This window comes from Trichomonas vaginalis, chromosome IV, assembly GCF_026262505.1.
Source record: "Trichomonas vaginalis G3 chromosome IV, whole genome shotgun sequence".
Taxonomy (NCBI): domain Eukaryota; phylum Parabasalia; order Trichomonadida; family Trichomonadidae; genus Trichomonas; species Trichomonas vaginalis.
This window is the reverse complement of record NC_067206.1, coordinates 18352785-18375082: the sequence shown is the minus strand read 5'-3', so window position 1 is coordinate 18375082 and position 22298 is coordinate 18352785. Positions and strand designations below refer to the sequence as shown.

Here is a 22298-nt window from a genome sequence, read left to right as displayed (position 1 = left end):
AGGACGATATTGTAAACTGACCTTAAACACGATGACGACTAAAGCCTGTTTTGCTCTTTTGACACCAGAAGACTTTGTTGTTGTGAATGGTAAAAAATACTTCTTTGAAGATACTTACTCAGATATACCACCAACAGGTTTTGTTGACTTATTTAATACTTTAAGGACGGATGTAACATGTGCTGCAACTAGAGCAGGTTTCATTATGTTTGGATGTCCGACTGAGTTTAGTATAAACGATATGAGCTATAATACAAAACTTATATCTGGTTTTTACTACCAACAGTTTCCTATAACAGGAAAAGGTGTCATACAAGGTTTGTCTGTTCCATTGACTTTAAGTACACCTATTTTATATATTGTTTCAAACTTAGGTTCAAAGTGCTATTCGAATGTCGACAGAAACTACTATGACCAAAAGATACTCATGCGTATAAACAACACTTTCTCTGCTGGTTTGCCTATTGTTCATTCGAATGCAGAATTTTCAGCTTTAGTAAACTCAAACACTTTAGCAAACATAAACTTAACCTTAGTTGACGCAAACTTTGTTCCTGTAAAACTTTTATGTCCTATGTATTTGTCAATGACGGCAGAAAGTTTCGAATTGGAAGATGCAACTGGTGAAAGTATTGTACTACAAGAACAACTTCAACAACAAATAGCTCAAGAACAACAAATGCAACAAATGGAACAAATGCAACAACAAAGTCAAGAATAAAAAAAATATTTTTTTTTATTTTTATAAAAATGTACAGAATAGACGTTTCAGATTTTTATGACTTCCAAGCGTTCAGAAATATGTGTCCATTTAGAGACTATAACAAAGCAGTCGAGAATTTGAAACGTTTAGTCATTTATGTTGACTCTGCCCCAGAATGTTATGTCATGAAAGAATGGGATGTTGTCTTTAACAAACCTAAAGCGACAATAGTTTCAGAACAAGAATGTAGACAGAAACTTAAGAAAATAAAAGTCGTACAAGTTGGTATGAAGATGTTAGATGCTTGGGATATCTTATTGTCAAAGTTAGAAGATTTTTCAGTTCGTGGTATAAAGTTCTATACACCATCTCCAAACTTCTATTCTATCTTCACTGGATATAAATACGAACAAGTAGAATGGAAAGAAAATGTTATAGAAGCTTGGTTAGACCATGTCAAAGAAATTATATGCAATGGAAACGAAAGAGTCTATGAGTATATCTTATGTTGGTTTGCAAACATCTTACAACATCCAAGTGCTAAAAATGAAACTGCTCTCATTATAATTGGAAAACAAGGAACTGGTAAGAACACTTTCTTTACAGATATCTTATGCAAACTGTTAGAGGGCTATTCGAACCCTAATATGACAAACTTAGAAAACATCTGCGGTAAATTTAACTCTTCAATAGAGAATATGAAACTTATAGTATGTAACGAACTTCAAAGTATAGATACAACAAAGGTTTTAAACTCAGATGCTTTGAAGAGTCTTATAACAGACAAAGTTGGAGTTGTTGAAAGAAAATATAAAGACCAAAGAGTTTGTGAAAATGTTGCAAATTTCATCATGGTTTCAAACAATGTTGTTCCGATGAAGTTAGAAAGTTCTGACAGAAGATATGTAGTTGTCAGAACGTCAGATTCTCATATGCAAGATACAGAATATTTTGACGACTTAGCAGAAACTTTGACACCTAACTTTTACAACCACTTGTTCTCATATTTCATGACATTAGATATTTCAAAGTTCAATCCAAGACAAATTCCACATACCGAAGAAAGACAAACATTGTTAGAAGCAAACAAGAGTGTATATGAACTGTTTATAGATGAGACTAACTTTGAGTGTTTAGATGAAAGGTCATTGTACGATTCGTATAAACAGTATTGTCAAGAATATGGTTATATGGCAGCTTCTAAACGAACATTCTTGGCAAATGTCAAAAGTCTTTTAGATGTTCAGAACGGCGTATATACAAAGAAATAATTTTTCTGAGTAAATTTTAAAAAAAATATTTTTTTATCCGATAGAAAAGATGACGAAATTCATCTCAGTAAACAAGTACATGTCAGGACTTAAAGAAGAACTAGACCCATTCACATATTTGAATGTTTACTTCTACCATTTTGAAAAGTCTTCATTCAGCAAAGTTTGGAACATCGAACCAGTTAAGTTTGCTATTGTGACTAAAAATGGTGCGAAATTTGAAGACTTAGACATAGAAGGTTTGTTAGCAGTCAAAGAAAGTTTTGACAGAAGGTTTTCAAACCTTAAAGAAGGCAAAGCATACAAACTTGTTATACCTTATGAACCAAAGAAAGCAGACGACTATGAATATTATGAGTCTAAGATAGTTGAAGTTCAAGGTAAATTGGGTAAAAAGATTTTAGAGTCTAAGCCAGTGTTTGCTCCTAAAGAGGAAGAGAACATTGACATTGACCCAGAAATGTTCTAAAAATAAAATTTTATTTTTACATGTCAAATTTCTTTTTCTCTGGAACTGGTTCAGGTTCTTTCTTCTCTTCTTCTACTTTCTTTTCTTTCTTTTCTTTCTTTTCTCTCTTTTCTCTCTTCTTCTTCTCTGGTGGAGTTATGTCAAATTTCTCCGAACCATATTTATGTAAAAGTTCTTTGTCCTTTAATAGCTCATCTATTCTGTTTTCTATTTCATCTTCAAGAACAGCGCATGTGTCTTCTTTGCATTCTAAGAACTTTTGTTGGACTTCATCTTTCCAATCGGCGTCATCTCTGTCAACAAGTCTGTCATTGACAAATTTTAAGACTGCTCTTTGTAATGTTTTATGGTTCTTGTCATATTCCCAGAAACAGAACTTTAGAACAAATTCACCTTTCTTGTTTACACTATGTAAGATTTTATGGTCGACAGATGTTTTGCTGTCAAAAAGCTTGTCTCGAATATAGATAGCGAAATCGCTAGACATTTTCAAAAAGATAAAAATTTTAATTTTTCTAAAAATATGTTAGAAAAAAAGTTTGCTGACATTGACAAGAAATTTGAGAATGTTTTAAATAAGAACAAGAGGAAGTTGGAAAATGCTCAGATAAAACCCATACATGACAAGTTCCTATTTGCTCAGAATGGTATAACAGGTCTAATCGCACCACCTGGGTCGGGTAAGACTTTCACTTATCTTAAAATGGCTGCACAACAACAAGAACTAGATGAGAAGAACCCATTCTATGAGTTAGTAGTCATTTGTAGTACTTCTGGTCAATTTGACCAAACCGTCAATTCGTTCAAAGATATTATAAAAAAGTCTAAGTTAGTATGTATAAAAGACTCTGAGTTGTTAGATTGGATAAAGAAGTACCAAAGAAGAGTTTTGAAGTACAATGCTATAAATGAGTATATAAACTCGAAGTTTAAAGACCCAAATGAGGAAATGCAGAGAATATTAGAGAAGAAACACTTCCGAAACAAACAGAAAGAGATAGAATACATTTCGAAGAAATTGCAATCTTACGATTGGAAGACTTACCCTCACAGATGTCTTCTTATCTTAGATGACTTTGCTTCTCATCCTTTGTTAAAGAACAGAGAACAAGACATGTGTCGAATTCTTAAGAAGCTCAGACACTTTAACATCTCAGTTGTCATTTGTGTACAGACAGCCAAGAGTTTAAGTAAGGATGTTAAAAGAATACTTACTGATATCATACTTTTCCCGGATTGTCCGAAGACGATTTCATGGAACTTATGAAAGAGTCCATGGCAGGTAAGTTTGACAGACATGAACTCTGGGAGAAGTACAAAGTCATACAAGACCCTCATACTTCTTTCAGAATTCACATCTACGCGAACAAAGTTCAAATTGTAAAAAGTCAAGCTTGAAAAATAAAGAGTTCATCTACTCTACTTGTTTGAAGTTGTCAAAATACTCTGTTATTTTTCACGATTTTCATAGAGTTTTGGCTACCCCTGTAAAAGTCGGTCTAGAGAAATTTCATTTTCAGCAAAAATATATTTTAGGGTAGATGGTTAGATCTAACCTCTTTTCTAACCTCTTTTCTACCCCAGTTATTTTATAAGCGTTTTACATGGTAAACGTTATTTTTTAAATTTTGTGAAAACTCAACGGTTTGACACAAGCCCTAAAATATATTTTACTCAGAATTTTACTCAGAATTCAATAAAAATATATTTTAGGGTAGATGGTTAGATCTAACCTGTTTTCTAACCTCTTTTCTACCCCAGTTATTTTATAAGCGTTTTACATGGTAAACATTGTGAATTCGTGAAATTCTAAACAATTTTGTGGCTTCGATTTCTTCACGAAGGATATCGAATGTTTTCACAATGCCGAAAGTTTCTTTATATTTCTTCTTGACATCTGAAAGAAGGAAATCGTCAGCTGTTGGATAGTTTTTGTTTAGAAATGTCAACATGTCCATTTTATCTTCTGCTGGTTTCTCTGCCTCCCTCTTTAAGTCAGCATAGTCGTTTCGCATACGTTCTATCTCTTTGACGGAGTAGTTATATTTCCTCATTGCTGCTTTACATTTAGAACATTGTGGGTTCATTTTTGCGTTATATTCTGAAACCTTACCTGCTAGTATGACTAAGGCGTCAATTGCTCTCTTTAACTCAAAAGTTGCGGGTTTTATCTGTTCATTCCATATCTTACCTCTTCTATCTTTATCTCTTATCTGCCATACACATTCAGCAACTAACGAAACAAAGTTGTCGTAGGTCTTAAACTCCCCAGATTTGTATATGTCAGAGATGTTCTTATATACCATATCGCAATCTTTGTCCATGACTTTGTGGTTGCAATGAAATCCAAGAAACTCATAGTTAACCTTTCGTATGAACTTCTTTATTTCTACTGAGTCAGTTGCTTTGACTTCTATTTCATCGAATTCTGGAATAGTAAGCTTTTGTTGTTGGATTTCAGGAAGTTTAGGTAGATGGTCAATAATATCCTGCATTTCATAAAGATATTCTTCATCTGTTTCATCTTTTGCACTACAGTTTAGATCTCCTTGGAGAAGTTCCTGCTTTATCTTCTGGATTTCTTTTTCGAAAGTATATGAAGAAGGAATGAAGCTTTTCATCTCTACTAACATTGAAGTTGGGTTCATGACTAACGAGTTTGGTGCTGTTGTTGCTAACATGTTCTTACAATAAAAATAAAAAAATATTTTTTTAAAAAAACCAACTTTATTTTTTATTTCGGGAAAACTCATGACAAATTCAAGAGGGTAGAAAAGAGGTTAGAAAACAGGTTAGATATACCCATCTACCCTAAAATATATTTTTGCCGAATTCTGAGTAAAACTCATGACAAATTCAAGAGGGTAGAAAAGAGGTTAGAAAACAGGTTAGATCTAACCTTCTACCCTAAAATATATTTTTGGGTGTAAAATTCAAATTGTAAAAAGTCAAGCTTGAAAAATCTAAGTGTTTAGTCTTAGTAAGATGGTAGCTTCTTAAAGCATATGCCGTCCTTGAGTTTTATGTACGTGAAGAGAAGTACAATGAATTCAATTACGAGTACAATTGCAATGACAACTAAGGCAACTATTTTTGTCTTTTGCCAGCAAGAGTACTTCTTCTCTTCCAATGGTTCGGCAGAACTATACTCACTCATGAGAAATGCCAAAACGGTTTAATAGAAAAAGTGTCATTTTTTTCATGTCCGAAGACTCGAAGGTGCAACACTTCCAAAATACCGACGAACTCAGAAGAGCAGCATGGCAGTATCTTCTTGACAACTTCTTTGAGTTCTCCAGGTACACCTTGGAAAATGCTGAAGAACTCCGACACAGAGAATTTGGAGAAATTGCACTCCAATACTACCTTGACAAACAAAGGGTAAACAAAGGGTAAAATAAGACTAAAAACTTAACGTTTAAAAAGTGACATTTTTAATGAGCTCCGAGTCACCGAGAAAACTTGGTCAGATGTTAGCAGCTTACTTCCCTGAGGAGGATGGAAGCGTTACATACGTAAGGTTCAAAAACAACGAACCTGGAATTGCGTACCAAATTCGCAATTACATGACCATGGAAGAGTACGAAAGGTTCCTACAAGAGAAACCAGCTCTAAACAACTCAGAAAAGAAAGAGTAAAAAGTTTAACTCGTAATTGTTTATTTTTTTACTTGTATGGGCAAGCTGCAAGAATGAAGTCGACTATCTCAGTCTTTGTCTTGACCAGTTGGACTGCTCTTGCGAGTACGTCTGTTTTGCGGTCTCCAGCTGGTGTCTGACCTTCGTAATTGCGCATGTTCTTGAGAGCTCCAACTGTAAATGGTTGTAGGATGAAGAGTCTCTCAGACTGCTTGAGGTAGTCTTCACGGTCACGAACCGAATCTGTGGTACGAGTCGAATCGGTCGATTTGAGGGAAGAGACTGAAAGCCTGTCGTCTTCCATAGGGGCTGTGGCATAATCTTTGCGTAAACGGTTCAGACCTTCTTCGAAGTCTTGGTCTCTCTTCGATTGAGATTGAGATTGGAATTGCTGGGGTGGAGCTTGCTGGAACATCCAAGGGTTGGGGAAGTAAGGCATAGGCTGAGGAGGGTAGTTCGGGAAGCCTTGTGGTGGGTAGTAACCTTGAGGTGGAAATTGGTAGTAAATCGGAGGTACTTGCTGGAACTGAGGTTGCTGAGGAGACTGTTGTGGTTCTGCAGCTTTCGGTTCTTCTGGCTTTGGAAGGCGTTCAGGAAGAGGAACGTCAGTCATCCGTTTGTGTCCTGTCGGAAGGAAGAACTTTTCCTGTCGGAAGGAAGAACTTTTTCTGTCGGAAGGAAGAACTTTTTCTGTCGGAAGGAAAAACTTTTTCTGAAGTTCGACCAAAAAGTTCTCAATTTTCGAAAATTTGAATGGTTTACGGACGGACAACTGGAAGAGTTCTTCCTGTCGGAAGGAAAAATTTTTTCTGTCGGAAGGAAAATTTTTTCCAGTTGTCGGGAAAACATTTTCCTGTCGGATGGAAGGACTCGGAATGCCAGAAGGATTTGACGAGGCAATTTACCTAATTGAAATTAACGACTGCGTAAAAGACTACTTGCGCAAGGTCATGAAGCCCAAGGTCAAGTTCACCACTATTTCTGGAAGGTCTACACTTCAGCTCGAGACTTCGACTGGAATTCCAATTCAAATACCAGACGGGACAGCCTACGATGGCATAAAGGACGCCAAAAGAGAAGCTCTTGTTAAGTTCCTAAACAAACGTCCTTGGATAAAAATACCAAACAAGGAGAACCCCCTACCCCATATGAAATTGGCAATTCAGTCTCTCCTTCACTTCTCGGGTCAGCCGTTCTACATAACCTGTGAAGGCGACATCCAACCAGTTCAGTAAACCTTAACGTTTAGAGTAAAAACATTTTTTTCATTTTTTGAATGAAGCAAGTTAAATTCGTCCCACACCAATCTCAATGGACCGATGAAGAGTTTCAAGCTATGGTTGAAGGCGTTGAGAACGACATAGACGGCGAACTTGAAGGAGCTCAAATCACAATTGCAACCAAAATTGCAGAAGTCAAGGAACAGATAGCTCCACTTAAAGCTACCAAAGCTACTCTTGACCTCATGGATAGTTACCGTTTAGATGTCAAGAGTGGAATAAGACATTTAAAATTAAAACTTCTAAACTACGAAGCTATACTCCAAAAGTTAGCAGAAATGAGAAGACTTTACCAGAGCTACTTACATGTAAGGGACTTACCTTCAAGCAATCCGACCAAAGATGAATTTTCTGACATTGTCCCAATTTTGTCCGAAAGTCAGCTCAGATGTTTCGAACTGCTCCCAACATATCCAGAATATGAACGTTTGCCTGAACTCTTCCGCAATCTCAAAAAACGTTTTTTGGTTCTCATGTTCGAAACTTTTATCGGAAGAGACAACAACACAGGAAATAAACTTCTTCGTATATGTTTTGTCGAGACTTCTTCGTCAATGAGTGTAAATGACCCAAAATATATTTTAGGGTAGAAGGTTAGATCTAACCTGTTTTCTACCCTCATTTCTACCCCATATGTCCTTACTGAAAAAAGTATGTGTTCCATATGTCATTTTACTCAGAATTTTACTCAGAATTCAAGAGTTTTGTGTGTTTTCTACGATGGTAGAAAAGAGGTTAGAAATGAGGTTAGATCTAACCATCTACCCTAAAATATATTTTTATTGAATTCAGCAACAAAATTCAAGAGTTTTGTGTGTTTTCTACGATGGTAGAAAAGAGGTTAGAAATGAGGTTAGATCTAACCATCTACCCTAAAATATATTTTTATTGAATTCAGCAACAAAATTCAAGAGTTTTGTGTGTTTTCTACGATGGTAGAAAAGAGGTTAGAAATGAGGTTAGATCTAACCATCTACCCTAAAATATATTTTTATTGAATTCAAGAGTTTTGGTTGAAAGAATACGGTGGAGCCAAAAGTGGCTCGACCTCAAAACAAGCATTTTGTGAAGAATATACCAACCGCCGGAAAACAGCGGGTTGCTTTTTATACAAAATTCAAGAGGGTGAGAAAAAAGGTTAGAAATGAGGTTAGATCTAACCATCTACCCTAAAATATATTTTTCAATACTTTTTCAGCACTTTTCCGTAGTTGTATATGAAAGACAATTCGAGATAAAAGTCATAGTACAATGGTATAATATGCTGCACACCGTTTGTTGTGAACCAGACTTGAAAGTCAGAGAAACTGTTACTAGGTGGTTCGTAGAATTTAGAAGCAAAGTCATAAAAGTCCTTACCGATACAAAGAAAACTGTTGTTGCTTGAACTGAAACTTGCATGACACATAACATTTTGAGGGTCGAACACGTTTCTATAAACTGTCAAATCTGTTGGTGGGCGTATAAATTTAAACGGACCGTCAGGTGGTAATGGTTCGTTCTGGTTTAGTAACCGAAGAAATTGTGCCCAAGAACGTTTGTCTACTTCCCAAAATAAAAACTGTGTATCTCTTGGAGGGTTATTTTCAATCCTTTGAAATGAAACTGTGGAGTTCATCTTGTCATATTCTAGCTTCAGATAGTATGTTCCATTTAGTAAAGAATCGTATTTTTCTTGAAATTCCCAGTAGTATTTGTTCATTTGAGTTTGAAAGTCATTTAGAGTCTTCTCAAGGTTTTCGTCTGAACGAATTGTAAAGATTCTCATTTCGTCAAATTTGTCTATTAGACCATTAGAACCTCTATATTGCCCATGAAAATATACTGCGAACATAAATGCGTTAGTTCTTTTTGAAAACAAAACTCTTCTAAATCCTATTGCCTTTGCATCTGAAGGACTTTGAAGCCAACGAATTGGATAGTCAAACCTGTATACTCGGGATGAAATTTCTTCATCTGATATTGTCCTACCAGCATTTGTAAAGATATAGTCTAACGGTTTTGTATCTACTACTTTTGTTCTTTGTTTTTCAACCTGAAACATTTAATATATGTAAAAATATACTGTTTTAAAAAATGTTTTAAAATGGTATGCCATTTCATATTTCTCATCTAACAAACATGTTGTCTGACTGCTTGAGGGTTAGGTTGGTACCATTCGAACTTGACACTTGCAATTCCTTCAATTGCATTCAAAATGTCTGAGTCGGAGTCAACCATTTGTTCTCTCTTTGTAGTCTTGAAAGCGTCAAGAAGTTTTGCAGCTGTTTGTTCATTGCCATTTGCATAGTAAATGTGACCATCCAAATCTGTTACGGTTAGTCTGAGATTGTATCCTTTCTTATTTCCGTCTTGAATGGCAGCAAGTACTCCCATGAAGCCTTCTTTGTTCTTTCCTTCGTCAAAGTTTACTGTAAAGGTTCGACCAGATGTAATTTGACTTCTAACTTCGCGATACTTTTCATATGCATATCTTGTTCTTTCCATGGGAGCATGACCATCCTCTGCACTACCTTTTTTCCTCCTCAAGGGATACAATTGTTCGTCATGTTTCCAGTAGAATCTGGCAAAGCCGTCTTGTCCTTCAACCTGAGGCTCACTAACATCGAAAGGCATGTTCATAAGACGCTCTTCCTCTAACCTCTCTAGTCTGTTTGGATAATTGGCGCGTGCTGTTTCAAGGTCCATTTCGTAGGTCAGACCAGCCAGTTTGTCATAGACTTTTATGGGTCTTCCCTTCCTATATTTAAACTTCTTTGAAACTTTCCAACCATATCTTTCTAACTCTGCTTTTATTCTAGCAGACCTTCTATCCATTCTATGCGAGGGCATTTTTATAAAAATAAAAAAATGTTTTTTTTAAAATGGTATGCCATATAGCTTCTTGAATTTGTTAAGATATAGTCTAACGTATTTTCCATCTGCATCTCTAGCGTTTACATAAGCATAGCCTTCCTTAGTAAAACATACTTGTAATTTCCTATAGTTTACGCCGGTATAAAAGTAGAAAGAGTCTTGTTCTTCGCTATAGTAGTAAAACTCAAGCGTATGCTTGCCATAGTCTGTAATTTCAATTGTTTCATCTTCTAGTTCGTCGACAAATTCGAATACAATATCTCGAAATTTGCTTTTGTTCTTATTGTTTTCAGAACGAGTGACCCAACGCAAGTTCTCAAGTCTATTGTCGTTTCTTATACGGTTTATATGGTCTACAAAAGGTAAATTGTTAGGATTCGGTATAAAATGAGTTGCAATGACAACATGTTTAAAATAGTGTTTTCCACCCATCTTCATAGTAGTATATCCGTTATTTCGCTCCCATTCGCTTAAAACTCTTTTTGTCTCTTTGTTTCTGACTTCAAATGACTCACAACAGTGAATTTCATATTTCTCATCTAACAAACAAGTTTCCCAACGGTCTTCTCCAACAAACTCAGCGTACATTTCAAATAAAATAAAAAAATATTTTTTTTGAAAAAATGTTTTATTTTAAATGGTATGCCATTTCATATTTCTCATCTAACAAACAAGTTTCCCAACGGTCTTCTCCAACAAACTCAGCGTACATTTCAAATAAAAATAAAAAAATGTTTTTACTTTACTTAACATAGCCACCAGCTACCAAAAGTCTTTGACGCCAACCCATACCAGCTAATGAAGGTTGACTTGGTTTAGTCTCCAAACTAAACTTTGGTTTTGGTTTATCTTCAGTTTTTGGCTTCCCTTCTTCTATTGGTTTTTCGTCACTTTTCGGTTCCTCTGACTTTACTTCACTTGCAGGTATGGTTGTGTCGTTAGTATCTTCATAAATGTCATATGCCATTTGTTTTTGTTTTCCTTTCAACTTTTTGTGTTTGTTGTAAAGTTTAGAATATTTCGACTCTAAGTCAATGAGATGTTCTATAATGAACTGTTGGTCGGTGAAGTAAACTTTTCCATCTGTTGTCTCATAAACTCCTTCAGACTTCAATATTTTATTTGTGAGAGTCTGTTTCTTTTTTGAGATACTAGCCGTTCCATTTCTATGAAAAGTGACTTTGTAGTTAGGGTTTGTATTTCCAGACCTGGCACTTTCTATTATTGAATTTTTCTCTTCATCTGTAAGTTCTTTGACAGGTTTTGACAATGGTTCTGAACTTTTTGTTTGTGGTGTCAAATCTACCGTTTCAACTTCTTCGGTCATTTCATCTCAGTAAAAAATTTTAGTTTGGTTTGTTTTCAACTGGTTGTTGTTGTTTTTTAAGTCGGTCTAAAACTTCCTGAGGTATAGGGAGGACTTGACAAACACGTGGTGGTGTAACTGCTGGAAGCCGACAAATCCATCTTGAGCCCATTTGTCTCAATGCTGTATTGTTCATTTCATCTCAGTAAAAAAATTTACATTCCCCACGTTTGAGGCGGTTGCGGTTGGTTGTTGTTTACCCACTGTTGTGCATGGTTATATCCTCTGTTAAAGAATCTTTCACCTTGGTCCATATAGTGCCCTGCTTGGTTATAGTAGTCATTTGCTTTGTTATAGTAGTTTCCTGCTTGTCTTCCTACATTGTCCATCCATCCTTGAACTTTTCCTCTTGTTTCAGGATTTGGAATAAGATTTGCTGCATCTCGTGCTACCTCCCAACCTTTCTGTACGGTTTGTATAATAGGTTGTGCTTTCTCTTTCAGTATACCTAATGTACTCAAAATCTTCCTTCCAATTCCAAATGCACCTCTGGCTAGTGTTCCCACTGCGGGTAAAAATCTAGATGCGACTCCTGCTAATGCGCCAAATAAACCCATTTCTTATGGGTTAAAAATGACGAATTCAAACAAGGACCCGTATGTTTCTAAAGCGACAAAGAAAGCACTCATGGTAAAAATCTTTAGTTCAACACCAAATGCTTGGTTTATGGATATCTTGGAAAACATTCCGAGAGTTAGAACAGATGGACCTCCATACTGGCTAATATTTGTTGGTCAAAACACAAGATACTGTGAAGCCATACCATTACAGTCCAAAAATATTTTAGATGTGAAAACTGCTTTGACAATATTCGTTGACAAATACCATCCAACAAAACTGACATCTGACTATGAAAGTTCTTTCAAATCAGATGATATTAAAAACTATCTGCGTTCAAAAAATGTAAACCAATATTTCATTGTCGACCAAAACCATTCTGCTCTTGGTGTCATTGACAGTTGTATAAAAATCTTAAGAGACTTAAACCAACCACAAGGTGGTGAGGTAGATGAAATGTCATATGACGACAAGTATAGACACTTCTCCATGGCAAAGATGAGACAAGTTTTAAATATTTACAATAACCGTAAACAAAAAGGTTTGGGAAACCACTCCCCCGAAGAAATGAAAAACAACCCCGACTTAGAGAAAGACTATATATTTAATAGTTTAGTCAAAAGAGACAAACAAGAAAGAATGCCAGGCTTCAAACTTAAGAAAGGCGACAAAGTAAAAATAGAAATACCTAAACGCGACCCATATGAAAATACTATTGACTATGACAACAATGGGAACCCGACAGGTACTCACATTCGTGTTCGTAAAAATAGAAGAAAGTATACAAGAGAATATTATGAAGTTTTAGGCAAACATGGCAAAATGTACAGACTGCAAGCAGAAGATAAAACTACTATTGTCAGACCTCGTTTCAAACTTGTCAAAGTTCAAGGTGGTATACTTTCAAAGACAGTTCCTAACAAATATAAGACAACTCCTGACGAATATGCTAAAGAAGTGGAACATGACGACTAAGCATTTCTATACCATGCGTAAACTGTCATGTAAGGTGGCATGTAGTCTTTACTTTGTCCCGTTGTTTGCGTATACCCTGAAACGCGATGTGTATGGTTTCCTCCTCCCTCAGTGTTACTCCAGTAACAATTTATAGCAAACTGAACGTTGTCTTTAACATCATATCCTTTACCTTTTGTCATTGCTGACCAATTCCAATATCTATGACTATGCCAACCTGCTTGAGATGTACTTAAATCTATGTAGTGACTGTGTGCAGGTAAATTTTCACCTGAAATCGTTTTACTTCCACCTGTTTCCTTTGAAGAGTTTGCACAATACAAAAACCTGTCGACTATTTGAGTCCACGTACCAAAACCCAGAACTGTTTCTGGTCTGGTAGAGTTCATTGACGTATAAATAGAGCCTATAGGATATAATGTTTGAAGTATTTCTGTCTTTAATGTTTGAAGCTCTGTTTTGTCTGCTTTCTTGTCATATAAATCTTGAGCAGTGAATTTAACGTTATTTTCATCCTTCATGACATAAACATCTTTACATCTAATGTTTCTCATCGTCGTTATGTCGTCATCCGATGTTAAACCTTGTGGAAAGTTAGGAGGTTTCCAATATAATACATCCCCACCAGTTTCTTCAACCGTTCCTTCAATATTTTCTATAGCAACAGTTGTGAAGAAGTCATGTGTATGTCCAACGTCACTTTTCCTGTTTAAGGTTTCTTGTAAGTTTGTAATATTTGCAATGGTATGTGTATGTCCAACGGCACTTTTACTGTTTAAGGTTTCTTGTAAGTTTGTAATATTTGCAATGGTATGTGTATGTCCAACGGCACTTTTACTGTTTAAGGTTTCTTGTAAGTTTGTAATATTTGCAATGGTATGTGTATGAGTCTTTTTAGAATATTCGTTTTCAGCTCTTGTCACTTCACTTGACATTTTATTGTCAACATATGTTTTGTCTGCTAGTTCAGGATGAGTATGTTCTTTTGTTGCATAAGCTTTGTTAGCTCTTTCTTCTTCTTTTGCTATTGCATCGTCTACATATTCTTTGTCAGCTTTGTTGCCAACATCTGCTTTCAAAAGAAGTTCATTTATAGGTTTCTCGTTTAAAGTTCCTTTTGTTGGATTTATACAGACAGTATGGTTCTTATTGTCTTGAAATAGAAACTCATCTGTCATTGGGTTTAATGTCAGTTTTAAGTTTCCTTCTTTCAATGACTCAGATATCTTAGAATAGTTTGAAAAGTTTGTTGTGTTCTTATTTAGAGCTTGCATAATGAGTTGTCGGTTGTGTTGTATTTCTCTCATAGACGCTGTTTCATTTGACATTTTTATTCTAGATAAAATATGCTTCCAATAGAAAAAGAAAATTCAAGAGTTGCTACAACTAAACCATTAGATGAACTTTTTACTAATGTCGGTCAAAAGTTTGAGACAGAGACCGTAAAGCATGAAGGCTATCGTTTTGACTACCCATTAAGATGGTTAAGAGACCCATCCGTCACAAAAGCTGTTGGCTTTCGTAGAATGAAGTTCATTTCAGAAGCCATACATGGGTTCCCATTTACGGTCGCTTTTGAAGTTCGATACTATAACAAAGAAAAACGTACGTATGAGAAATTTGAACAGGGAAAACTTTTACAAGTGAATTTGCTTGTAAACTTAGAAACAACTCTTCAAGCTTTTCAAGAAAAAATAAACGATATCTATCTCGAATATGCAAAACAGTACAACATTGACGAAGGAGAGTACCATCTCGATATTGTTTATGACAGGAAAAATGCAACTGTTAAAATCAATAGAATAGAAGACCTTGGAGAAGACGTTTATATTTCTACAAAATATAACAACTTGGCATGGTATAGATTTTTGAGGATGTTAAATCAGCCTGCAGAATATCCAGTACACCCGAACTTTTATGAAGTCGAAAACCCTAATGGAACATATGAAAATGTTTTCGACTCAGATGCTATTATAGTTCATGCTTCATTTTCTGGTGCACAAAACTCTTTTTTATGCTTGGCAAATGACTTTTACGAAAAACCTACAAAGCTATATGAACCACCGAGTGGAAGTATTTCAGACTTTCAAGTATGGTTTACTACAGATGGAAGAAAGAGAATAGTTCCATTATACCATGCGTTTTACTTAGAACTTAGTCTCATATACAACTACTATCGAACGGTAAAAATATAATTTTAATACGGTTGAGGTGTTGGATTTGGTTGCCAACTAGACTGTGGTGCAGGTTCAGGCTGTTGTATAACAGGAGCTTGTTCTTCTGGTTCAGGGTCTTTAGGTATAATACCAACGAACTGACCTACTCTTTTACCAATATTTTTGACTCCGTTCCATACTCCTCTTCCGACAGATTTTATTCCATTCCATATACCTCTTCCAACATTTCGAAAGAAGTTTCCAATACTACTGAAGAAGCCCATTTTACTATATGTAAAAATCTAATGTCCACCTAGTCTCTTACGTTTCCTTCTGAGTTCCATAGCATTCTTTAACTGGAGCTCATACATTCTGTTTCTCCTCTGGTAGAAAACATATTCCGGGTCAACTCCTGTGTTCGCGTCATCTGCATAGAGTTGTTTATATCCCACTTCAGGGTTTGTATAAAACTCTTTCCATCTCATATTTGCATACCATGGTGGTAAGCCTAACGCAGCGTCATTTGACATGGCAGTTTGCATTTGTACATCTGTTGGCACTTGACCATAGTTTGCCATTGCAGTTTGTATTCTAACTTCATTTGGAATATTCTCTGGGTTTGGTTGTCCAGGTTGCTGTGCATTCGCTAAGTTCTGTGCGTCCATTTAATATTAGATAAAAATATCTCTTACGAGTACATATGCTGAACATTTGCTGGCATTGGTTCATCTTCATATTCTCTATATCTTTCTGCCACGTCAAATAAGTAAATGACACAATGGAAAAAACCTAAAACAAGTAGTCCTATTTCAAACCACATTTACTTACCAATAAAATTTCTTTGTTGTGACACTTTCTCCGGTTTATAGGACCTCTCTCATATTCTATCTTGTCATATATAAACTCATAGTCATGTATGTCCTCTAACCATCTCATAACGGTTTCCAAACCACTTTTATCGGATGTAAAGTAAAAGCATGGATGGTTATGTAAAACGTCTAAAGTTTCTAAAGAGTCTCTCAAAGTCCAGTCTACTTGGTATTGAAAATCCCATGTGTTATAGAACGGCGGGTCCACTATAAAGAAAACATTTTCCTTGTCTTTATATTTTTCATACAACTCTGTCCAATGACATCTCACAAACTCTATACCCTCAATATATTTTTCTATGTCCTCTTTGAAAACGTTTGTATAGTTAAGATATAAAACTTTTGACATAAGTGTTTCAATGTCATGAACTCTTATAGCACCACTATATAATAGTCTAGCAGATATACTATTCCAGTCTATATATTCTGCTTTTTTCAAAACCTCTCTCACAATATTTTTGTTATCTAATGGTATACGTTCCATCTTACCTATAGGTATCTTTTCTTTTAACTCTTTCAATATTTTGTTTGTGTCTGGTATATGTTTGAGACGGTTCATATAGTTGTCGAAGTCATTGCATATAATCTTTGAGTCAGGAAATATTGTATGGCACAAATGAGATATATAGAAACTTCCACCGAACAAGTCTACAAATGTTAGACCATTCGGTAGTTTCTTAAGTTCTCTCAATAGAATATCTTTACATCTACTCTTATTTCCAAAGAAGGGTAACGGTGGTTTTGTAAAATTCATTTTATATATATAATAAAAATGTTTTTTCCTGAAAAGTGACAGAAAAGTGACAAAACATGAAAACTACTCGGTTAAGGTCATATTTTCAGTAAGGACATATGGGGTAGAAATGAGGTTAGAAATGAGGTTAGATCTAACCATCTACCCTAAAATATATTTTTGCCGAATTCTGTATAAAATTCTGAGTAAAATGACAGATGTTTATATGACACTTTCTCCGGTTTATAGGACCTCTCTCATATTCTATCTTGTCATATCAAAACTCATAGTCATGTTTGTCCTCTAAGACTTCATTTATACTAAACATCTTCAGGGCTAGAAGGCACGAAGTGCCTGGAAGCCCCACTACCTTTTTTTTTTTTTTTTTTTTTTTATCGCGTTAAAAAATGTCGTTAAAATTGCCCACACGCCCTTAATTTACTCTCGGAGAAAAAAAATCGTATGAAAGGGACGTTTAAAAATTGATGTCAACTGAGGAGAGTGATTTTACAAACAGTACCTCCCCAGGATCGTTTAAAAGCGTATATGAGAACGATGTGAAGGCCTCTCAAGAGAAAGAAGCAGTTCAAGAATTAGAACTTAAGAAAAAAAGATATGAATTAAAAATAAAACAGTTAGAAGCAGATATTTCAAATGCAAATGCAGAAAGTTTTTCAAGAGATCAGCTACCATCTGTAAAAAGTGAATTAGAAAAGAGTTGCAATCAATTATTTTTACAACGAACTAATGCATTAACACTTAAACTCGAACAAGCAAAGGCAGAGAGATTAAATCTCGAAAAACAAGTTAAGAGCTTACAAAAAACACTCGAAAATGAGCGTCGTCTTACTAAACAATTGGCTGATGAAAGAGAATCACATAAACCTCCTAGACCGCCACCTTTTCCAGAGATTACACTTCCTGATTTATCATTATTACGTGATAATTATGCATTAATATACAGAAAACGTGCTCTTGAAGAAGAAATTCGTGATGCAGAGCGCCAATTATCAGTTAGAAGGCAAGCAATTGCTGAAAACGAGGGTAAACTTACGAAGTTAATTAAAGATAGCAAAGAGGCAACAGCTCAAAGCGAAGCACAAATCAGACAAGAAACATTAGATTTAGCCCAACTTGAAGAGATGAGAAACAGCCTTAGGGAGCGTCTCGAATCCAATAAGCAGAGGCAGAAACAGCTAGAAAATGAGAAGAGAATGCTTGCTGCCCAAATCGAAGCTGCAGAAGCAGAACAAAGAGCAAAAATTGATGAAATCAACAGAAATTTCCTTGCAGCGCAAAGAGAATTCGATGAAGCACGTGCAAGAAAGAAAGCAGAGATCAGAGAACTTACGAAGAAACTTCATGAAAACGAAGAACTTAATCGCGCAAAGATACAAGAAAAAGAGAGATTAATTCTTGAAATGAACGCAGCGATTGAGAAGAGAAATATTGAAAAAAGACAGAGAGAAGAGGAAAAAAGGAAGCAGCAGCAAAGAAAGAGAATGGAACAAAGACAAAAGAATGGATCACCACAGTCTGGTCCAACACCTGCTGTCTTGCAACTGCAGCAGGAAATCGCAGATCTTGAGAATCAAAAGGCGGAATTAATGCGGAAAAGTCAGGATTTGATCCGAAAAATGACTTCAAATGAAAAGAAACTTGAGGCTACAAAGGCAAAGATAGAGAGAAAATTGGCTGAAAGCGAAAGACAGCTAAAGAGAATGAAGGCTGAGAGAGCTAGCCCTGGTTCTCAGTCTACACCTATAAAGAATACACTTGTTGCAGATGATTTTGTTGAGTAAAACTTATATTTGATTATTGTAATGAATATTAATAACTTATTTCATATGCTATTTTATTCTTCTTTATTTTATCAAATAATTAATATAGTTAATCAGAGATATTCTTATTACTATTAAAAGCCATTCATCTAAACATATCTGAGAGAAAATTTGGTATCCACAACTATGAACTATGGTTACCTAGACATACTTGTAACTATTTTTCAAAATTTTGAATCATCTTTCAGATTTTTTGGTCAGGTTACTTGGGTTTTATCAGTTATTACTTAATCTAAGCACAAATCGTAAATGTTCTGCCTCGTATTGGTGAACTCACCACTGCTTTAAAGTTATATTTAGATTCAAGAATTCATAATCTAAGATTATGGATTTGAAGAGTACCATATCTAATTTTGTATGACAAAATCACTTTGTGATTGTAATTTCATAACATAATTTTACATAATTTTGAGATTATAAAAAAATCTTTGGAAAATCATCTATATAATATAAAAAAACTCTATAAAAATCTTTATTCTGGAATAAAAATAAGTTACTGGATGACTTCGAAGAATGGATCTACAGAAATCTTTTGTTCTTTCTTTGGTTTCTCCTGTTTTTGCTTTTCCTGCTTTGGTTTTTCTTGTTTTGGCTTTTCCTCTTTCTGTATCTCGTTTCTCCACTTCTTTGCAGCAGATTCTCTGATTATACTCTTTTTAATTTGTCGAACTGACTTCTGTTTAGCTGTCTTTCCTTGGAGTTCTGCTTCTCTTGCGTTTCTCTTCTCTTCTTTAATGCGTTCTTTGACTTCTTTGTAATCTCCGCCGTATTTTCCTCTCAAAATCTTTTCTGTCTGTTCTTTCTTCTCCATATACTTTGGATGGTCGGTCGAATAATGGCTCTTCTTTGGTTTGACCCTCTTTGAGTTGTATTCGCAAATTGTTGGAATTTCTGTGCAAAGTTTCTCTTTTAATTCATCTGGTTTGTCGCCTTCGATGGGGTTACCTGAGATATTAAGGTTTTTAAGCTTCAAAGCCGTGATGTTTTGGAGATCTTCGTAATTTGCGATTTGATTTTTCGCAATTTCGATGTGTGTTAGCTTTTCTAAGGATTTAATGGACTCAGGAATAGCTGTAATCTTATTTCCGTTCAGCAAAAGCTGTGTTAACTCTGTAAAACCTGTCAAATCTGGAAAAACTGAAATTTCGTTATTTCCGAGATTAAGATTTGTAAGTTTTGCAAGTGCGGCTGAAAATGTTACTTCAGTTAAAAGGTTTTTGGAAAGGGTAATTGTGTTTATTTCTGGAAAAACTGAAAAATCTGGAAATTCTGTGAATCTGTTCTCGGATAAAACGATTGATTTGACCCATGTGCATTTGGAAAGTCCACCTAAAGAGCTAATACTGTTCTTGTTTGCGATAAAAACTGTGAGTTTCTTCATTCCTGTTAATTCTGGCTGAATTTCTTGTATTTCATTCTCAGACACATCAATATGAATTACATTTTCGCAGTTTTGGATTCCTTCGAGTGATTTAAAATGATTTTTCTTTAAAAAGACTTTTCTGAGTGATGTAAGTGAAGAAAGATCGCACAATCCTGTCAATTCTTTCTCATTAAGCTTAAGTTCAACAATTTCATTGTGAGGTTTCCCTTCAGTTACTGAGTGGATAATTTCAGGGGTGAGAGACATTTAAAAAGTGACATTATAATTGTCACTTTTTTGAAATTTCATAAAAGAAAAACAAAAAAAAATTCATGTTTTTATTTATTTTTATCGAGAGAATCATGTCAATTCAACGATTAGAAAGATGCATGAAGGGTCGTTCTTCTCAAGTTGATACTGATTTATTTGATATTAATCCAAAACGTATATTTTAATTTCTAACAAACAGCATTTGCATACGGAAAACCAATTACACTCGAAATTAAGGTAAGAGTGGAGAAATCCGTTAAAAGAATGTACTCAGAATTACGTTTCGAACATTTATCAGCAGATAAAAAGTTTGCGCCATCATTTCGATACTTGATTGACTATTGTGGAAAAGGAACTGATGGATGCGAACCCATTAATAATTATTTAAAGTATAATCGCACTTTTAATACTCCTCCAAAATTTAATCTTGAATCAAACCTCCGCGTCGTTTTGATTCATCATGGTTTAACAAATGAAACCTTCACACATGTAGGATGCGTTAGTTTTATGATTCCTAGAAATTAATTTTTTTCTATTCTATACTTTTTACTGCGAAAACATTGTCATATGTTATGAAATTAAAAATTTGTTTGTACATATATATCTCTATGACAAAATATTATTATCTTTCAATTTATTTTTTATATGTATATGAATTTATTATGATCATAACTGGAAAAGGGTCCTTTATCGAACTGCCTTTTAATTCGAAAAACAATTTTTATATAATGCATTTTGTGATCAATGAAATGATAAATTGGTCATTTTTATTAAAAAGCCAGTAGGTCTGTCCAAACTTTAAAAAGAATTGGCCTAAAAGCCGGCCTAATTTAAAGAAAGATCCAATGTTACACCAAAATTAAATTAATTATAGTGTATTACCATAGTGCATTAAAAAATATTAAGGGGTAAACTGGTGGACAAAAGGCGTAAGTATTCAATTTTGAATAGTTTACAATATTTTTTTAATGGCATCCACTGAGCATATGGTGTTCACTCTAGAATACTTAGAATGCAAAAGGTAGTTAGTAACTAATAGGTTTTAGCATATCCTCATCAATTTTTATTGTATCTTAATAAAAAATAAATTTAATTAATTTCAAATCTCGTTCAAACAAAAGCAGCAGTATAATTCCTTGCGAAATAAAGTTAACAAAAATTACGAATGCTTATATGAGCATTCATTGAATGTTGTTTCCGGCAAATTTTATTTCGAAATTTCTGATTCTATGAACGAAATCAAGTAGCTACTTAATTAACACCGATTGGTCAGATAAATACAGAAATGCCCGCTCGAAATTTTTGCTAATTTCAACAAATCTTTGATGAAATAAGAAAAAAACTCTTTATAATCTTACAGATTAGATCATTATTGCTAAGTAACTCATATCCTGTTCTATGAGTTGACTTTTGCTAATGTTACACATTCGCAATAGAAAACTGTTTTTTATTCCATGGTATTATTTTGTTGTTACAACTATGAGGATAATGTAACATTATTCTCATAGATAAAACTCCTGTTTAACCTTTTTTCAAATATCAGAAAATTTAATTCTTAACCTAAGAAGAAAATTTTCTGATAGATATAATCTATTTTGTATATTGATGTTAAGGGTGCACCCGTATGTACGTTTATTTGAGAGGAGGAGGATTACCCTCTCAATTTTGAGGGATTCGTTAGTTTATTTTCTCGATGAATATGCAATAAAATTTGATTTTTACCTTATCAATATACTTTATGGCATTCCAAACGGGAACCGCGGTTGGTTACCATGGATTTCCGTCACCGGTCACATTTTAAAGATTTTTAAAGCCTTATAAAAATATGCTTTGTAAATCATTTTTTGTAAATCGGCAAAAATTTGGTAATTTTCTTCAACTAATAAATCTGCGAATAGCATTTATAATACAAGAACAATCTTTTAAAATGCGTTTGATTCATTTTTGTAT

At 34.7% G+C, this 22298-nt stretch overlaps 22 protein-coding genes and 1 pseudogene across 23 annotated transcripts, besides 2 other annotated features; 10 read left to right on the top strand and 13 right to left on the bottom strand.

Annotated features, from left to right (window-relative positions):
- Positions 1-17268: part of a mobile genetic element that runs on past the window's edge.
- TVAGG3_0121050 (uncharacterized protein) lies at positions 32-721 on the top strand (the record flags this gene model as incomplete). Its single annotated transcript, XM_051223548.1, has 1 exon — positions 32-721. One exon carries the CDS (start codon positions 32-34, stop codon positions 719-721), a length of 690 nt encoding a protein of 229 aa, XP_051108534.1.
- Positions 751-1583, top strand: TVAGG3_0121040 (uncharacterized protein; the record flags this gene model as incomplete). Its single annotated transcript, XM_051223547.1, has 1 exon — positions 751-1583. A coding segment is annotated over one exon (833 nt), but the record flags the coding sequence as incomplete, so codon positions are not given.
- TVAGG3_0121030 (protein of unknown function, DUF4108 family) lies at positions 2024-2443 on the top strand (the record flags this gene model as incomplete). Its single annotated transcript, XM_051223546.1, has 1 exon — positions 2024-2443. The coding sequence occupies one exon, from the start codon at positions 2024-2026 to the stop codon at positions 2441-2443; it is 420 nt and encodes a 139-aa protein (XP_051108532.1).
- TVAGG3_0121020 (uncharacterized protein) lies at positions 2460-2930 on the bottom strand (the record flags this gene model as incomplete). Its single annotated transcript, XM_051223545.1, has 1 exon — positions 2460-2930. One exon carries the CDS (start codon positions 2928-2930, stop codon positions 2460-2462), a length of 471 nt encoding a protein of 156 aa, XP_051108531.1.
- TVAGG3_0121010 lies at positions 3147-3841 on the top strand (annotated as a pseudogene). Its single transcript has one exon. A coding segment is annotated over exon 1 (695 nt).
- TVAGG3_0121000 (organellar and viral DNA polymerase type B) lies at positions 4210-4530 on the bottom strand (the record flags this gene model as incomplete). Its single annotated transcript, XM_001289831.1, has 1 exon — positions 4210-4530. The coding sequence occupies one exon, from the start codon at positions 4528-4530 to the stop codon at positions 4210-4212; it is 321 nt and encodes a 106-aa protein (XP_001289832.1).
- On the bottom strand, positions 4666-5124 carry TVAGG3_0120990 (organellar and viral DNA polymerase type B; the record flags this gene model as incomplete). Its single annotated transcript, XM_051223544.1, has 1 exon — positions 4666-5124. A coding segment is annotated over one exon (459 nt), but the record flags the coding sequence as incomplete, so codon positions are not given.
- On the top strand, positions 5881-6081 carry TVAGG3_0120980 (uncharacterized protein; the record flags this gene model as incomplete). The annotated part of the gene is made up of 1 exon (XM_051223543.1): positions 5881-6081. The coding sequence occupies one exon, from the start codon at positions 5881-5883 to the stop codon at positions 6079-6081; it is 201 nt and encodes a 66-aa protein (XP_051108529.1).
- On the bottom strand, positions 6110-6694 carry TVAGG3_0120970 (uncharacterized protein; the record flags this gene model as incomplete). The annotated part of the gene is made up of 1 exon (XM_051223542.1): positions 6110-6694. One exon carries the CDS (start codon positions 6692-6694, stop codon positions 6110-6112), a length of 585 nt encoding a protein of 194 aa, XP_051108528.1.
- Positions 6942-7316, top strand: TVAGG3_0120960 (uncharacterized protein; the record flags this gene model as incomplete). Its single annotated transcript, XM_051223541.1, has 1 exon — positions 6942-7316. The coding sequence occupies one exon, from the start codon at positions 6942-6944 to the stop codon at positions 7314-7316; it is 375 nt and encodes a 124-aa protein (XP_051108527.1).
- Positions 7358-7951, top strand: TVAGG3_0120950 (uncharacterized protein; the record flags this gene model as incomplete). The annotated part of the gene is made up of 1 exon (XM_051223540.1): positions 7358-7951. The coding sequence occupies one exon, from the start codon at positions 7358-7360 to the stop codon at positions 7949-7951; it is 594 nt and encodes a 197-aa protein (XP_051108526.1).
- On the bottom strand, positions 8545-9405 carry TVAGG3_0120940 (uncharacterized protein; the record flags this gene model as incomplete). Its single annotated transcript, XM_051223539.1, has 1 exon — positions 8545-9405. One exon carries the CDS (start codon positions 9403-9405, stop codon positions 8545-8547), a length of 861 nt encoding a protein of 286 aa, XP_051108525.1.
- TVAGG3_0120930 (uncharacterized protein) lies at positions 9474-10178 on the bottom strand (the record flags this gene model as incomplete). Its single annotated transcript, XM_051223538.1, has 1 exon — positions 9474-10178. The coding sequence occupies one exon, from the start codon at positions 10176-10178 to the stop codon at positions 9474-9476; it is 705 nt and encodes a 234-aa protein (XP_051108524.1).
- Positions 10221-10805, bottom strand: TVAGG3_0120920 (His-Me finger endonucleases family; the record flags this gene model as incomplete). Its single annotated transcript, XM_051223537.1, has 1 exon — positions 10221-10805. One exon carries the CDS (start codon positions 10803-10805, stop codon positions 10221-10223), a length of 585 nt encoding a protein of 194 aa, XP_051108523.1.
- TVAGG3_0120910 (phage tail repeat-like family) lies at positions 10960-11544 on the bottom strand (the record flags this gene model as incomplete). The annotated part of the gene is made up of 1 exon (XM_051223536.1): positions 10960-11544. The coding sequence occupies one exon, from the start codon at positions 11542-11544 to the stop codon at positions 10960-10962; it is 585 nt and encodes a 194-aa protein (XP_051108522.1).
- On the bottom strand, positions 11739-12140 carry TVAGG3_0120900 (uncharacterized protein; the record flags this gene model as incomplete). Its single annotated transcript, XM_051223535.1, has 1 exon — positions 11739-12140. One exon carries the CDS (start codon positions 12138-12140, stop codon positions 11739-11741), a length of 402 nt encoding a protein of 133 aa, XP_051108521.1.
- On the top strand, positions 12250-12864 carry TVAGG3_0120890 (uncharacterized protein; the record flags this gene model as incomplete). Its single annotated transcript, XM_051223534.1, has 1 exon — positions 12250-12864. A coding segment is annotated over one exon (615 nt), but the record flags the coding sequence as incomplete, so codon positions are not given.
- TVAGG3_0120880 (phage tail repeat-like family) lies at positions 13113-14444 on the bottom strand (the record flags this gene model as incomplete). Its single annotated transcript, XM_051223533.1, has 1 exon — positions 13113-14444. One exon carries the CDS (start codon positions 14442-14444, stop codon positions 13113-13115), a length of 1332 nt encoding a protein of 443 aa, XP_051108519.1.
- On the top strand, positions 14784-15311 carry TVAGG3_0120870 (uncharacterized protein; the record flags this gene model as incomplete). Its single annotated transcript, XM_051223532.1, has 1 exon — positions 14784-15311. A coding segment is annotated over one exon (528 nt), but the record flags the coding sequence as incomplete, so codon positions are not given.
- TVAGG3_0120860 (serine threonine-protein phosphatase family) lies at positions 15314-15556 on the bottom strand (the record flags this gene model as incomplete). The annotated part of the gene is made up of 1 exon (XM_051223531.1): positions 15314-15556. One exon carries the CDS (start codon positions 15554-15556, stop codon positions 15314-15316), a length of 243 nt encoding a protein of 80 aa, XP_051108517.1.
- TVAGG3_0120850 (uncharacterized protein) lies at positions 15575-15937 on the bottom strand (the record flags this gene model as incomplete). The annotated part of the gene is made up of 1 exon (XM_051223530.1): positions 15575-15937. One exon carries the CDS (start codon positions 15935-15937, stop codon positions 15575-15577), a length of 363 nt encoding a protein of 120 aa, XP_051108516.1.
- Positions 17180-17268: a terminal%2Cinverted (terminal inverted repeat of Maverick-3 transposon ID:TVAGG3_0120840).
- A 91-nt stretch (positions 17269-17359) lies between these two features.
- Positions 17360-18837, top strand: TVAGG3_0120830 (uncharacterized protein; the record flags this gene model as incomplete). Its single annotated transcript, XM_001315363.1, has 1 exon — positions 17360-18676. The coding sequence occupies one exon, from the start codon at positions 17360-17362 to the stop codon at positions 18674-18676; it is 1317 nt and encodes a 438-aa protein (XP_001315398.1).
- Positions 18838-19165: 328 nt separating this feature from the next.
- On the bottom strand, positions 19166-20345 carry TVAGG3_0120820 (uncharacterized protein; the record flags this gene model as incomplete). Its single annotated transcript, XM_001315362.1, has 1 exon — positions 19209-20345. The coding sequence occupies one exon, from the start codon at positions 20343-20345 to the stop codon at positions 19209-19211; it is 1137 nt and encodes a 378-aa protein (XP_001315397.1).
- Between the last annotated feature and the right edge of the window lie 1953 nt (positions 20346-22298).